Source organism: Cavia porcellus, unplaced genomic scaffold (assembly GCF_034190915.1).
Source record: "Cavia porcellus strain 051 isolate PalLab524CR breed Dunkin Hartley unplaced genomic scaffold, mCavPor4.1 scaffold_21, whole genome shotgun sequence".
Taxonomy (NCBI): Eukaryota; Metazoa; Chordata; class Mammalia; order Rodentia; family Caviidae; genus Cavia; species Cavia porcellus.
The window spans coordinates 64,642,672-64,658,500 of NW_026947504.1; the positions used below are offsets into that span (position 1 = coordinate 64,642,672).

At 39.4% G+C, this 15,829-nt stretch overlaps 1 protein-coding gene across 3 annotated transcripts in view; it reads left to right on the forward strand.

The window, feature by feature from the left end:
- The window catches only part of Setdb2 (SET domain bifurcated histone lysine methyltransferase 2), a 78,362-nt gene extending 62,967 nt beyond the window's left edge, over positions 1-15,395 (forward strand). For all 3 annotated transcript variants that reach the window (XM_023560491.2, XM_063232796.1, XM_063232797.1), the window contains 7 exons: positions 4,271-4,404; positions 5,733-5,773; positions 10,057-10,124; positions 10,856-10,922; positions 11,522-11,653; positions 12,948-13,019; positions 15,102-15,395. In XM_023560491.2, coding sequence (XP_023416259.2) covers positions 4,271-4,404; positions 5,733-5,773; positions 10,057-10,124; positions 10,856-10,922; positions 11,522-11,653; positions 12,948-13,019; positions 15,102-15,253 — 666 coding nt within the window. In that variant the 3' untranslated portion in view covers positions 15,254-15,395. The remainder of the gene's footprint in view (positions 1-4,270; positions 4,405-5,732; positions 5,774-10,056; positions 10,125-10,855; positions 10,923-11,521; positions 11,654-12,947; positions 13,020-15,101) is intronic.
- Positions 15,396-15,829: the final 434 nt, after the last annotated feature.

Consider the following 15,829-nt stretch of genomic DNA (forward strand, 5'->3'; position numbering starts at 1 on the left):
CGCTGTCAGCATGTGACTCGGGGGCATATAAAGTGTAACGTGATTCGGGAAGCCACTCCCTTGCAGTCAAATAATGAATCCGTTCTGGGTTCTCACTGTAAGTAATGCCACAGCAAACATCTTGGCACATACGTCCTCGTGGGTGCTTCTGTAGCAGTCCTGGAGTCACTTAAGTTTGACCTAGCATTTGAGAGGTTGAACTGTGTTACCCTTGAGGCCTCACCCAGGTCTAGCAGCTCTTGACCCTCCTTTTGGGGTCTGTGGCCCCGCATCATCTGTGTGGCCCATAACCAAAAAGGCCCCCTTCCAGCCACGCTGGCCCTCTCCCACTGCACATACCACTTCCTCGCTCACCTGGCAGAGCCCGGCCCTGTGTAAACACGGTTACTGGCTGGCTGCATCACTGAGTAGCACCCGCACTTGAGTAGTTGAACAAATGGGGAAAACCACAAATGTGCATCTTGATTTTAGATTCACAGCCGCAGCTTCAGAAAGGCCTTCATCACTTGTACGTGTCTTTGCTCCACCCTCCACATTTACTGCTTCACATCCTCTCACCTCTTTAAAACCTCCAACCCAGCCCCAAGCTGAGTGCTGTCCTTATTTAACCTCATAAACTATTCCTCACCCAGTTGCTCTCACCCTCCATCTGGAAGTCCCTTTTTAAAAATTTCCTAGAGACACATTCCAGGTGTCTCCTACCTTTTTGGCTACTTCTTACTAAATACTTTGGCTGTTTTCTCCTCTTCTGCCCAGTCTTGAAGATTTGTAGCCACATAAGACTCCAGGAGTCCTGGGTTTCTTCTGGACCTGAACAGCCTTCCCTCATCCAGTTTCCTGGTTTAAATACCATCTGTATGTCAGGGACTTGTAAGTCAGTCTGTATCTTCTGCTCTGTCCCTTCTCTAGAATTCCAGACTCCCAACCTGGATACCTGTCCAAGGACACCTACAACATCTCATAGTGAGCTCACTGATAATACACTCCCACTGCCGTAACACTGCTTCCCAATCTGCTGCTCCTTCCCTCCTGCAGACAGGCATCACTCACCTGCGAGGCAAAGCATCAGTCTAAGGATTATCTTTTGCTTTCAGTGTCTAGGCCAGCATTAAAACCATCAGTGACATTCCCTAAACACACCCTGTGTCCCTTACCCACTTTTGTCTCAGGATTACTAATCCGGTAAATGAAGTCTGATATGTAGCTCTCAATGGCTGTGGCTCCTGCCATTCTAGCCAGCTTACTGTATTCCTACCTGGCTCCTAGAGCAGTCAGAATACTGTCTAGAGGCAGATAAAAGCCCATCTCTACTCTGGCTGGTCAGCCCTGTTACTAGGCCCTAACCTGCGACTTCTCTGCCCAGTGGAGGCTCTAATAATGAGACTGTGGCCTTCTGCTCAGCTTGCCGGAGGAAAGCTCAATCTTGCCATAAGGATTGAGAGGCTTTGACTTACAGTCTCTCTGCCGCTGCCTTGCCATACTAGGGATTTGTCTTAGTTACTTTTTATTTGTTGAGACAAAATACCTGACGCCCAAAGTTAGGGAAGAAAAGGTGTATTTCTTACAGCTTTTGGAGGTTTCAGTCTATTCTTAGTTGGCCCCAAGTCAGCATGGCATGGCAGGGTCACAGTTCATGGCACCTGCAAATAGCAAAAGCAAAGCAAGAGAAGAAGATCACCTTCTTCCTGCAGTTCCATTGGCCCCACCCCTGGGTGGTGAAACACTCACACCACCAGTTGGCGCCTGAGACAACGAACCAATCACAAGTGCTAGATTTGGTCCCTTTATGATTGCGTGAGGCTTGAGGCACAGCCCCAGGAATACAAACCACAACAGGATTAAATCGGCCAGGTTAGATCCCCAGCCCTGTTTTTTGAGAGCTAAGTTGTCCAGCTATGCCTCAAACTTTAAGTTTCCTGCCTTAGCCTCCCAGGTAGCAGGGATTATAGCTGATGCCCAGCTCATTGTCCTCTTTTTGCATGCTTGGGTCTTTGTTGTTGTTCAAGGCCAGCCTGACAGCACTCACTGTATAGTGTAGGCTGGCCTTGAACTCACTGTGTAGCCCAGGCAGCCTCCTATCTCACAATGAGCCTCGTGCCTTGGCCGCCTCAGTGCTAGCATTACAGGTGTGGCTGTTACGTGTGCCCTCTGCTTTTCTATCATTTAGAGGTGTACTTTACTAACTGTCCAGTCCGAAGGAGGCAACCAGTGATACTGTCACTTAGCCTTTTTTTTTGGAAACAGGGCCTTGCTATGCAGTTTAGGCAGGCCTTGAGCTCACTTTGTATCCCAGCTGGCCTTGAATTCAAGAGGCCAGCAGGCCTCTTGAGTGCTGGGATTACTGGCATGTACTACCACACCCAGCTACTTTGCTTTATTTTAATTCTATACAAAGCATGATGCACATTTGTGAGGTGATTTTATTTGTGTTTATTTGGGTTTTGTTGTCCATTTTTTGCCATGCTGGACATCAAAGCCAAGGCCTTGTGCATGCTGAGCAAACGCTTTACCACTTAGCTATAACCCCAGAGCACCATGAGATGTTATAAAAATTTTTTTGACTGTTGTACAGTCTCCCTACTGGAGTATAAATTTCATGCAAGCAGGTGCCTTTGTTTTGTTTACTGCTATTTCCCCTTATCCTCAACAATCCTACATCACTACTGCATACTACTGTATCTAATATAAACTTCAAATACCTAGTAGCCATTTGTAGTTCTTATGCACTTTGCCTGTTACTGTTTTTCTGTGGCTTATCTGAATGTTAAAACACTAATACACTGCAAACATTTTTCTATCTTTTCCTTTCAATTTCAAATGGTACTTGCCACCATAAAATGAAAGTAAATATTTTTTATATAGTTAGACCTGGCTCTTTCTTTGTTGCATCTGGGTTTTCTATCTTCCTTAGGCACAATATCATGCCTTTTTTTTCTGAGACAGGGTCTTGCCATGTAGTTTAGAGTGGCCTCAAGCTTGCAGCAATCCTCCTGCCTTACCCACCCCACCCCCAGTTTTGGGATTACTGACAAATGCCACTGCACCCACCAATACCATGCTTCTTTCTTCTCTACTGTATTCTTATTGTGCTTACCTTGGGATATTGTTTAAGCAATCTCATTTTGCAAAGTGGTCTTATTGTTCTTTAGACAGAACGTGGTGCTAATTGGTCTTCAGTGTGGCTGGATTATACAAGCCAGGTTTCTGTGGCCACACAGTGAATGCTTAATTATCTCTATACCATCTTCACATGCACGTTATCAAAGAAAAAAGTAAGGCTTCAAATAAGTTAAAACTAAGAAACTCTTACTAACCAGGCATGGTGGTGCATGCCTGTAATTCCAGCAACGGAGAGATGGAGGCAGGGATCATCTGGAATTTAAGACCAGCCCAAGGCTACATAGATAGTTCAGGGAGAGCCTGAAATATATAGTGAGATAAAACTCAAAAAAGGGGGGGGGGAATAACTTGCTCAGTTTTTTTGTTTTTTGGCCCTACGGTGTAAAATCCAAACCTCCAAAAAAGTTCCCCTTATTTTATTCATTGTTACCTCAGGGAGGAATTTGAGTTTTAAGGGAGAATGACTGGCTCATAGATCTCAATCCGAAGTTTAGGAGCTGCTTTTACCTCAAGCTCAGTGCTTCTGGCTGGGATTCTTGCCTAGAGCTGGACAAGTTTGCCAGCTCTGCTTTTTTGATTGATTGATTGATTGATTGATTGATGGTTTTAGTACTAGGAATTGAACCCAGGGGCCTTTGTACTGAACTACATTCCCAGCCCATGTTTAAAATTTTTAAATTGTTTTGTTTTGTTTTGGTAGCGGGGATCAAGTTCACAACTTCATGCTTGCCAGGCAGGCACTTAAACCACTGAGGTAAATCTCCAGCCCTTTGTAAAAATTTTGATAGAGGTTCTTACTAAATCCGGTCTTAGTGGGAACTCACAGTCCACCTATCTCAGCCTCCCAGAGGGCTGGAGTTAGAGATGTGGCCTCCCATTTTAGAAATCTCAGTGTGCAGAACGTATTTTCTGCTTTTAATCAGATCATTACAGAACAGTCTGGGCCAAGCAACCTCGTTGGCTGAGTTTTTGCTGAAATCTCCAGATAAGTGGCCAAATGTAAGTAGTACCTTCTGTACTGATGGAATTTTGCTGTTGATGTCCAATAAAAACAGGGCTGCTGGCTTAAATACATCTAATGATCTCCTTAAATTTTAATAAAGATTATGAGAAAACAGTTGCTCACTTAGTAAAATCTGTTCTTCTGTAGAAATGTACATTTTGTGGTAAAAGAGGAGCCACCGTGGGATGTGACTTAAAATCCTGTGCCAAGAATTACCACTTTTTCTGTGCCAAGATGGACAAGGCATTTCCACAAGCTGATGGAGTTCAAGGAATTTATAAGTAATAAAACAGTTTTAAAGCTATATTTGGGGGATTGAGATACAGAATGGTTAGATTAAGACCAGGAAACTTTTAAAGCTAAATTTATGTAGTTCTCACATGAGAACATGGTTTGTGGGTTTCTCTGTTGGGAACCCAACTTTACACCTCTGAGTATCAGAGGACTAAAATAATACAAGATCTTGTTTTCCTTTTTAAAGATTTCCCTGGAGCTGGGCATGGTGGTGCATGCTTGTAAATCCCAGTATTTGGCAGGCTGACGCAGGAGGACTGGTGCAAGTTCAAGGACAGCCTGAACTACATAATGAGACATCATCTCAAAAACAAACAAGTGAAATATTTCCCCGCAATTTAGCCTTGCTAGTAGAAAGCACCCCTTGTCATAGTGGCATGGCTAGCATGAGGCAGTTGGGGCAAACCTCTTAGAGCTTTCAGTGATAACAGCTGACGACGTGTGCCAGAGGTTTGCCAGTGTAGGCCAAAGGTTAAGCAAATAGGGACTAGTTAAAAACTTAACCTCTACAACAGGAAGAGGTCTTTACTTATACAGTGATGGGTTTAACTGTCTTTCCCATCTTGTGTGTAGAATAAAATTTCCACCATCATACTGATAAAGTTACTTGTCGTAATGTTCTAAATAGGATCAGTGTTAGAATAACCTTTCTTAATATGACTTTTGAAAGAGTTAGTATTCTTAAAACGAATTTTTAAAAATCCCCTTCAGTGGGGCTGGGGATTTAGCTCAGCGGCATAAGCACCTGCCTTGCAAGCAGGCAGTTATGAGTTCGATCCCTGGTACCGATAAAAACGAAAAAGACAAAAAAATGAGTTTTTGTTGTTGTTTTGAGATAAGGTCTTCCTCTGTAGTCCAGGCTAGCCTTGAACTTAACTGTGTAGCTCAGGTTGGTCTCAAACTCAGGACAGCAATCTTCCTGTTTCAGCCTCCAATGTGCTGGGATTACCAGTGTCTGCCACTGTCCCTGGCTGATGTATGCAGTGATTCCCCCTCCCCAGACAGTATCTCACTATGTATCCCATGCCGGCCTTGAACTTGAGATGATCCTATTGCCTCAGCCTCCTCTGGAATTACAGGCATGTGCTACCAGGCCTGGTTAAAACACATATTTAAACTATAGCAATTGTGGGGGTGGTGGGAACATTTGTAAATCATAAGAAAATAAACATACTTAAAAACTGTATGTTGGAGTTGATAGCTCAGTGGTACAAGTATCTGCCTGGCAAGTATGAGGTCATGAGTTCAATCCCTGGTATCAAAAAACCCTGTGTGTTAAAATATATAATGATTCTTTGAAACTTCGTATTTTCAGACTGTTCTGCCAACAACATACTCCAATCATCACTCAAAGTGGTAAGTTTCTCAGATTTCATGTAGCATGTTTAAAGAAAACTAAACATTTAAATAAGACATCGAATATCTGATTTATTAGTCTCATGGAATTAAAACACAAATTGAGTTAAAATTTTACATACCTATGAGATTATCAGTCTCCTTGTTCATTACGTGATTCCATTGACTAGTTTCTCTTCTTGGTGAACTAGACCTGTTCTGGTCCATTCCTGGTACAGGGTGGCCATTCCTGGTACAGTCCACCCTCGTTATAGGACCAAACTTAGACAAATCTACGAAGCTTTGACTTTTGTGATTGCTTCCCTTCTATAGGAATAGTAGAATTTTCAGGAGATAAAATTAATAAAGTGCTGATGAAAACTGCCTAAGAATATACAGTATTTACTTCATTTTAATTAAGTGGATTGGATCTTGACTAATTGGAGTAACGGGAGATACATCTGTTCATGAGTGGCCTCAGTGTGCTTTGGAACAGCAGTATTTTATCATCACTCAACCTAGAACATACAGTGTGAACTGGAATCAGGACCTCTTTCAGTTCTGTGTTATGTACTTCCTGGTGGTACACAGCACTCTAAACAGTGTTTAAGTCATTACTCTTGGAAAATACATTAAAAATACCATTGCTCTAAGTCAGTGTTTACTGGCAAAGAAAATGATGACAATCATGCATTTCATCTTAAAAAGCAGATTATTTTGGACTTGAGGTGTGGTTCAGTAGTACGGCACATGCTAAACATTTGCAAAGCCTTGGGTTCAATCTTTAGCACCACCAAAAAAACGATTACTATACTGTCCTAAAATGAATCATTTCCCAGGAGGTTTATTTTGAATTCTGCCACAAATCTTCTGGTTTTTTTATGTTTATTTTTTTATTTTAAAGAGAGTAAAACAAAACAAAACAGAATAAAGCAAATTAGAACAATGCAAGCAATTCAGGACTTCAGAACAAGACAACAGGAAATCAACAATGGCTACCATAATGTCTCTCGTTTTCTTCAAAATAGCTGTCCATACCATCACACACAATAAAATGAAACAAAACAGAATAAAACCAATCAAAACAGAAGAATGAGAGCATTAAAAGAATTTCAAAACAAGATAACACAAAATCAATGGCTACCATAATGTCTCTTCAAAATACCTGTCTATGCCTTCACACATAGTATAATCAAACAATACAAATAGACCACAGTCAATCAAAACAAGAATGAAAGCATTACAGGACTTCAAAAATAATAGGAAAGGAACAAGGGCTATTATAATGGCTCTTGTTTTCTTCAAAATAGCTGTTCATATGATCACACATAACAAAATCAAATAAAGCAAAATAGAATAAAACCAATCAAGGCAAAAGAATGAAAGCATTGTAGGACTTCAAAACAAGATAACAGGAAATCGAACAGTGGTTACCATCTCATTTTCTTCAAAATAGCTGTCCATACTATCACACATAAAATAAAACAAAACAAAACAAAGCCAATCAAAAGAATGAAAGCATTGTAGGGCTTCAAAACAAGATAATCGGAAATCAACAGTGATTGCCATAATACATAGTCATCTTCAAAAGAGCTGCCCATACCATCAGACATAGTAAAATCTAACAAAACAAGACAGAGTAAAACCAAACCTAGCAATTGTGAAAACAATACAAGAATTCAAAACAAGATCATAGGAAGTTAACAGTGTTACCACTTTGCCTTTTTAGGTGTTTTCCAATGTGCTTTTTGGATCCCACTAACTCCTTTCATTTTTTATGCTAGAGAGAAATCTGTGTTTACTTGTATGAGTCCAAGCCATTTCACCCACAACCATGATCTCCTGTTTACCTACATTTACCTACAGATTATCCTACTTTATAGCTGAGGAGCTTTCCATTGTATAAAAATACGCATATTTCTTATTCTGCAGTTGATAAGTAAGTTACTGTTGTTTTTTTTCTGGTCTCCTGTTGGTGGAATAATTGTTTTCTCTCCTTTGATTTTTTTAGTCTGTGAATTTCCTTTTGAGTTAATTGTTTCTTGCATATTGATGGATCTTATTTCTTGATCCACTCTGCCTGTGTTTCTTTTTATTGGAGAATTGAGCTGTCTCCATTAATGGTTTTGGCCAACATGCACTAGGTCATCTTTGCCGTGCTTTTTCCCTGACATTGGCTTCCTGCTTTAACCCCTCCATTCAACTGCGTGCCCGCTTGCTGATCTCACTCTGCTGCTTTTCCTGGGACTCAGGTCATTTTTATCTCTTTGGAATATCCTTCAGTACTCTTTGTAGGGTTTTGTTGGGAGTCATGAATTCCTTCAGTTGTTCTTTGTCATGGAAGTATCTTATTTCTCCATCAATTTTCAAAGATAGTTTCACAGGGTACATCAGTCTGGGTTGGGGGCTTTCTTTGAGGACTTGAAATACTTTAAGCTCTTGATGGTTTGTGTTGAGAAGTCTGTCATGATTCTGATGAGTTTTCCTTTATAGGCGATCTGTTCCTTTTGTCTAACAGCTTTTAATATTCTGTTCTTGTGCTCAATTTCTGGGTCCTTAATTATTCTATGTCTGGGTGTAGATTTATTTTGGTTATGGCTAGTTGGGAGGTCTGTATGCCTTGCTTGCCTGAATGCCAGATTGTTGCCCCATGTTTGGCAATACTGCTATTACTTCTGTAAATAGTCTTTATATTTCATTTGTGTTGACCCCTGCTTCTTTGCTGATACCTATCACTCTTAAATTTTTCTTTCTGTCGTCTTGCAGCCATTGAATTGTTACTTCTTGGTTCTGTGTTATTTTAAAGAAATCTCTCCTTTCATGATCAGTAGCTGCGATCCTGTCTTTAAGGTCTGAAAGTCTATCTTCAGTCTTTTTCAGGCAGTTTTGTCAGCTTTTGATCAACTTTAATTACCTGGATAGCTCTCAGTCTGTTTCATGCATTGTAGTTCCTCCCCATATTGTTCAAGGTATCTTGTCATTTTCCTGTGTTCCTTTTTAATCTGTGCCTTCTTTAAATATGCTCAGTGATTTTCATTATGTTTGTGATTTCTTCTTTTACCTGAGATATTATTTCTGATTTGATTACTTTTACAGTATCATTGTTTCTTTACTTAGTTGCTATCCCCTTGGAGATTCAGGTATGAGACTTCCATTTTCTTCCATGATTATATCTCCCAGACTTGTTCTGTGCAGGCTAGAGGTCTGAGATGTATTTTGCTCCCTCATCTTGACGTTTCCCTGGATTTCTCCCAACAAGCCCATTGTGGGGTCCCAGGCACTTCCCACAGCGGCTGCCCTTATGTGGTGTAGGGGAATTGGACAGGTACCTGGATTTCTCTGACCCCAGGTTCCCAGGGAGGTATCAGGGTGCGGGGCAGGCTTCTCCAGACCTGTGCAGCACCAGGGGTGCTTGGTGGCAGGGCTGTGTCTCTACACCGGTACTGCCCCAATGGTAGCAGGCACTCAGGAGTATGTTTGTCTGATTCTCCTGGTGGGCACTGGCTGCCAGAAGCAAGCAAGGGTTTCCAGTGGCAGCCTGCAGGCACACTGAATACATCTAGCTCCATCTCCCTGCCTGCCGGGATGGTGGTACTGCTGTGCAGCAGTATTCTGTATTTTAACATGCTACTGTACTTGGCTATTTCTACTTCCTTCTGCATCAGCACAGGTGGGATGAACCTCATTTTTTAAAAGGCTGGACATATACCAGGATAATACTATACCACCTATAACACTGGACTGTTCTCTGCTTGAAGGACATCTACATTCTCTCCAGTTAACACAGTAGCTACCATTGTTCTGTATAGACCTCTGGGCCTTTATGTAACTATACTGTTAAGTAAAGCTACTGTAGGTAAAGTTACAGATCAAGGGATATAAATAATGAAACACTGGATAACTACTGGCTGATTGTCTTCCAAAGAGACTGCAGCATCAGCACAATTATTCAAATTTCTACAAATGTTACCTTTATCATTGTATGTGAAAACTTTACTATGTGTATTCTGTGACTGAATCTGAGTGCATTCCAGATTTTTTCACCAATTAATTTGTTTTTCAATGACCCAGTTTGTTCATTTTGTTGAATAAGCACTCTTTCTAAAGAGTTCTCCATCTGCTCATTTTCTAATCATTTTTCATATCAACTTATAAGATCTTTTAATGTTATGTGTTGCAGATGCTTAGTGAAAGTGCTATTTTTTGATGTCTTAAAATTCTTTGGCATATTACAATCTTTTATGTTTTCAAACAATGATCTTTTCCTTTATATATTCCAACTTTTAAATGATTTATATTTTTAGCTGATTGTTCAAAAGTGCAAAGGAAAAGAGGAAGGAAAAAACGTCTCTCCAGAGGCATTCCTGCACTGGTAATTTGACTTTAACTTTCTTGTAGCTTTATATTTCTTCATACAGAATCTTTTTGTGTGTGGGTGAGAATCCTGGGGGTTGAACCCAAGGCCTTCATGCCAAGCTACATCCCTAGCTCTTTAATTTTTTGAGCCAGGGCCTGACTAATTTCTCCAGGCTGATGGAATCCTCCTAATGCTGGGATTACAGGTATGCACCACCCACCACACCTGGCTCAGATCCGTATTAACCATTCTGAGTTTCAGGAGAAATGTACTTTCCAAATCACTGGAATAGATAAGTAGAAAATTTCTAGTATGTAACTGTCATAATTTTCTGGGTGATATGTATACAGTGTATGAAAATATTTGGGGAATTTGAAGCAGCATTTATGTCAGCTCACATAAGCTAATATGAGCCACCAATCTTCACTCTATTCAAGAGATGCTTCTCAGGCCAGACATGGTGGTGCACACCTGTTCCAGCAATGGGGAGGCTGAAGCAGGAGGATCACTTGAGCACAGAAGCTCAAGGCCAGGCTGGGCGTTATATGGACACACTCTCAAGTGAAAACAAACAAGAATGAACAATAAAAGATACTTCTCAAATACCTCTGCATGTTTTGTTATATAAAACATGCATAGGAATATGAGGCATGCTTTTTATCTTAGGCATACCATTTAATTATATACAATAAATTTAATAAATGCCATTACTAACATGTGAGGTAATCTCAATTTTTCTCTCCTAGCCCAATGAGACAGTGCTGGTGGATAGATGTGAAAGACAAACAAAGGATGAACCTGGCAGTCACTCAGGTTTGGTCTCAGTGATGGGTGTAACATGGCCTTATAAAAATGTTATAAAATGTTGACCCATGTATTTAGAAGCTGGTATCACATGATAATCCTTATTTACATAAACTAATAGTAGAAAGAATATAAACATTAAGTATCCACTCTGTCAGAATCCCAACACATCAGAATAACTAGTTAGAAGGGTCCTTCGTTTCTTAATTTGAAGATAAAATTTTGACTGCTGTGAAGCAGCTAGCCTTGCCCAAGCTCAGAATTCAATGATGTGCTATCCCTCACACTGTGACAGGTATATGTAGTTCTCTGTTCTTTAAGAAAATAGATATTCAGTAACAATACATAAGTGACCAAAAAATGATTGGTACTGTCATCTTAGGGATTGAAGATAAATTTTAGAAAACTATTAATTCAGTTATTGTAAGAAAAGTTTTTTCATTTTTTGTTAATACTTCATTCACTTTCAACTAGAAAAAAAAAAAAGGTACAATGAAACTACAATTAAAAGAAAAGGCATAGGTTTGGTGTTACTCCTACCAAAAAGTATCATGATATGATTAGCTACTCTGAGCATTTCCTTCTAAAACTGTTTTCTTTATTCTTAGATACAAACATGAAGATTTCTTTTCTTAAAAAATGTAAGAAAGCAGGACTTCTTAATGACTTATTTGAAAATATATTAGATGAACTTCATTTGATTCAAGAAAAACTCTTAGATGACACTACTTCAGAATCAGGTACTGAATATTTCTAAGTACAGAAGCTTCTTATAGACTTACATGTAAATCAGACTAACCAAAAAAACCAACACATTTTCTTTTCATGCTCCTTTCTTTTCCTTTTTCATTATTTTAATAATCACTGTACCAAATCTATTACAAATCTGTAGGGTACAGATAATAGTTTATTCACAAGTGTTCTGATGGCAGGTTTCAAGGTGAGTTTCTGAGAGGCACAGTTGAAGTCATGTTCAGAGCTGGATTTGGCCACATAACTGCTTCCCACCCCTCTGCACATCTGTTCTTACTTACCAGGTTATAGTTTTGATGTTGTCCAAATTCTATTCAGTAATAAACCAGTTGCTCTTTTTAAATGATATTAAAACTGAAAGGTAACTGATGTTTTAATCAAAGTTTGATTTAGTTAAATATGAACTTGAAAGTGCTCTTGGGGAAGCTATGTTTCACTTATTTTTTATTAAAGAGAATAAAGCCAATCAAGACAAAACTGTGTAAATGATACAGGATTTCAAAACAAGACAATAGGAAATTAGTAATGGCTACCATAATGCGTCTTGTTGCCATCAAAATAGCTGCCCATACCATCAGACATGTTTTGTTTTGGTACTGGGGATTGAACTCAGGACCTCACACTTGCAGGCAGGCACTGTGCCACTGAGCTATACCCCTGGTTATGTTCCCCTTACGTAGAAGTGTACAGCAACTTACGAGCCTTATGAGCTTGCAAATTTTATAATGAATATAGTCATGTTACAAGTGAAAGCTTGACAGTAGCTTATAAAGTAGGTTCGTATTTGAAAGAGATTATATTCTATAGGGCAAATCTAAAAAATTATGAAACATTTGCAAAAGCTCATTTATTATGTGCTTTTTTCCTCTAAACCAAGCACTTCTCAAACTTAAGTGTGCCTAAGAATTACCTGGAGGCCTTTGTAAAACAAAGTCAGTCATATGGTATACAACTAATTACAGTACTTGGGAAGCTAAGGCAGGAGGATTCAAGGCCTGCCTGAGCTACCCAGTGAGATGGTCTCAAAACACAGACTCCTGCATGCGTGTACACACACATCTGCCTCCAGGAACTTCTGCCAAGAGTTGACATTTCTGACACATTCCCTACTAGGCCACTGCCACTGCAGTCTACCACGGAATCTGTAGAGTAGATGACTATTTGAAAGATGACTAATGGAGATGAGACTAATAGTAGACTCCTCTCTATTTTGGATTATTTTCTGAGGTGTTTCTGTGTATATAAATTTAAGTTAATATTGAAATTTTTTTTCCCTTCAAGCCTATGAAAAAATTGGGACTTCACTTTTTGACTGTGGATTGTTTGAAGACATATTTGCAAAATTTAATGCAGGTATGATTTATAACTAAGCATAATTTAGAAACAGTTTAGATTGAAATAATACGATGGGGGGCTGGGGATTTAGCTCAGCGGCATAAGCACCTGCCTTGCAAGCAGGCAGTCGTGAGTTCGATCCCTGGTACCAATAAAAAGGAAAAAGACTAAAAAAAAAGAAATAATATGATGCTACACTGATGATAAAAATCATTTTAGAAAAATGTTCAGTTTTATTAAATGGAAAAAGCCCATCACAAAACTGTGACACACATGTACAGCAGAAAAAAATGTAAAGATACGCAGTGTTACAGAAAAACTATGTATCATGGAAAGTTATGTGTAGGTAGTTGCATTATGGGGATTTCTTTTGTCCTTTCATTACTATGTTTTACAAATATCTTATACAAATACCTTTATAATCAGAAATAAGACTCAAAAAAACAAGACACAAAAGTTACTGCTAAAATTGGAGAATATAGGCTTTGATAAACTGTCCTGCAGCGTATCCCTCACACCTCACATATGCAAAGGGTAAAGTCTCAGTTCTCCCAACACTAATCTTCAAATCTAATCCAGCGGGGGAAGGGGTAGGTTAGGGTTAGGGTTTGCATTGTCACTAATTCTAAAGTTCACCAGGAAAAAGACATTTTTGTAGAACAAGAAATACCGATGTTTGTGTTGGGAGAGTAAGACCCACTATCTTTCTGTAAAATATCAACCATTTTTGAGTCCTCTTTTCAGACCTAAATTTCCATTTATTTCTGATGCTGATCTGATCTCTACCATGGCTGCCATACATAGCTGTACACTGCACCTGCTTGCTAGCATTTGGTGTGAATGGCTCCCCGAGAGGACACACACAGTGCTCCACACTCTGTTCTTTCCTATGATATTAGTACAATAGGTTTTTCCTGTGGGGAGCAGTATTTCATATCCTTATCTCAACATAACAGCCTTTCTCATTTGGATTTTAGTTACATGTTTTTATTTGAATTTTATATAGTTACATTTATAACCAACTGAACTAATATTCTGAAAAATCTATCAAAAATAATGTATCGGGCTGGGGATACAGCTCAGTGGCACAAGGTGCTGTATTTGATTCCTAATACCTCCACCCCAAAAAGAAAATACATGATGCATCTTTTAATAGTCTGTTATCTGCTAATGGGAGTATCCTTACCTGTTTGTTTTTGTATTTTTTTTTTAAAGGCACACTTTAAATGTTCTAGAAAGCTTTCATTTTTAAGGGACTTGGTTTTTTTTGAGATCATCTTGCTGTACAGTCTAGGCTGGCCTTAAACTCATGGTGATCCTCTTGCCTCAGCCTCCAGAGCTCTGGAATTACAGGCGTGTGCCACCATTCTACCATGTGACAGTTAAACTATTTGACAGTCTACTTAGTGGTGCATGTGCAGTGTAGTACCTTAGTGCATGGAAACCAGTTTAAAAGGCTCAACTCGTGATACCACAGCTTATCCTCATGTCTGATGTGATCTAACTGATGTTTCAAATTCATTGCAGTTACAGAATTATGCAGAAAGATTAATTTTTAATATAAAACCTTTCAATTTTTAGGTCTTAGAAATGACATGGTCATTATGTAATAGTCACTATAAAGTTTAATGATAAAGTATTGTCTTGCTGAGTTTCTACAATGAAAACTTTCCTATTTCTAAGTAAAACTGAAGCCTATGTAACATTAAAAACTGGATGCATTTTTATGAAAGATTTGCCATTATTGTTACTATTCTAGCCATTCTGTCTCAACAAATCTAGAACAGTGTAGTATGGATGTTACACAGCCACTGTGCTCAGGTTTTCAAAGACAGAGAAGAGACTCATTCTGCTGTAAGCATATATACAGAGTATTGAAGACTTGCAGCTTTGTGTGTGGTAACTGTTAGAAATCCGTCCTAAGTCACACCACGAAGCAAAGGTGTAAGTACAGCAGTTCCTGCTCACAAGACTAGGCTCTCTGCATGTGCGGCACAAGCACTGTGTGGATTCTGTACTTACAACTAAAAGGGATAGAAACTACTAGATTATTTCTAACTATATACTGAAGCGTTTAAGTTACTTTTTTTCTTTTCAAAGCAATAGAAAATAAAATTCATGAATCTAAAGAAAGGCTGAAGCAGTTAGAACAAGAAATTGAACTACTTCAAGACTTAAAACAAACCCTCTCGTCTTTACAAGACAACGGAGACCTCACATCAAGTACTTCGGTGTCCTCCCTGTCCCCCTAACCGCAGTCAAGTGCAACAGAAACAGCCTGCAGCCTGAAGACCCAGTTTGTGGACGCTGCACTGACATTTCACGCACACTCTATCATCTCACTTTTTCTACTTGTTCCTCTCTAATAAAGTGTTTTTGGTCCACCTGAAGAAACTGGACCAGGCTTCCCATTTTCCCATTCTCTGCAAATAAAACCCCGTAGGTGGCTTTCTCCTGGTGCACTTTGCCCTAGCCCAGATCTTGAGTTGATTCCAGTCACACACAGAGCTACCTGCTAAGGGGAGGACACCTTTTTTTAAAGGCACACTTAAAAGTTTACATATCCTGTTACCAAGTCTTACCTGCTGTTTGCTGTCTCCTGTCCTCTTGTCCTGAAGGTTCATAATTGTCTTCCACTTATTCCATCTGAGGTTCTTTAATCACTTCTCAGTTCAACTGCTTTATCTCATATCACATCATAAACTCTAGCAGAAAATAACTTTCATGTTTTGTTCACTATTGGCCTGAGTTTTGCTCACTATCATATTTCCATACCTCTAGCATTCTTAATGTGTACAAAATCAGTGCATAAAAGTTCCTAACTTTTG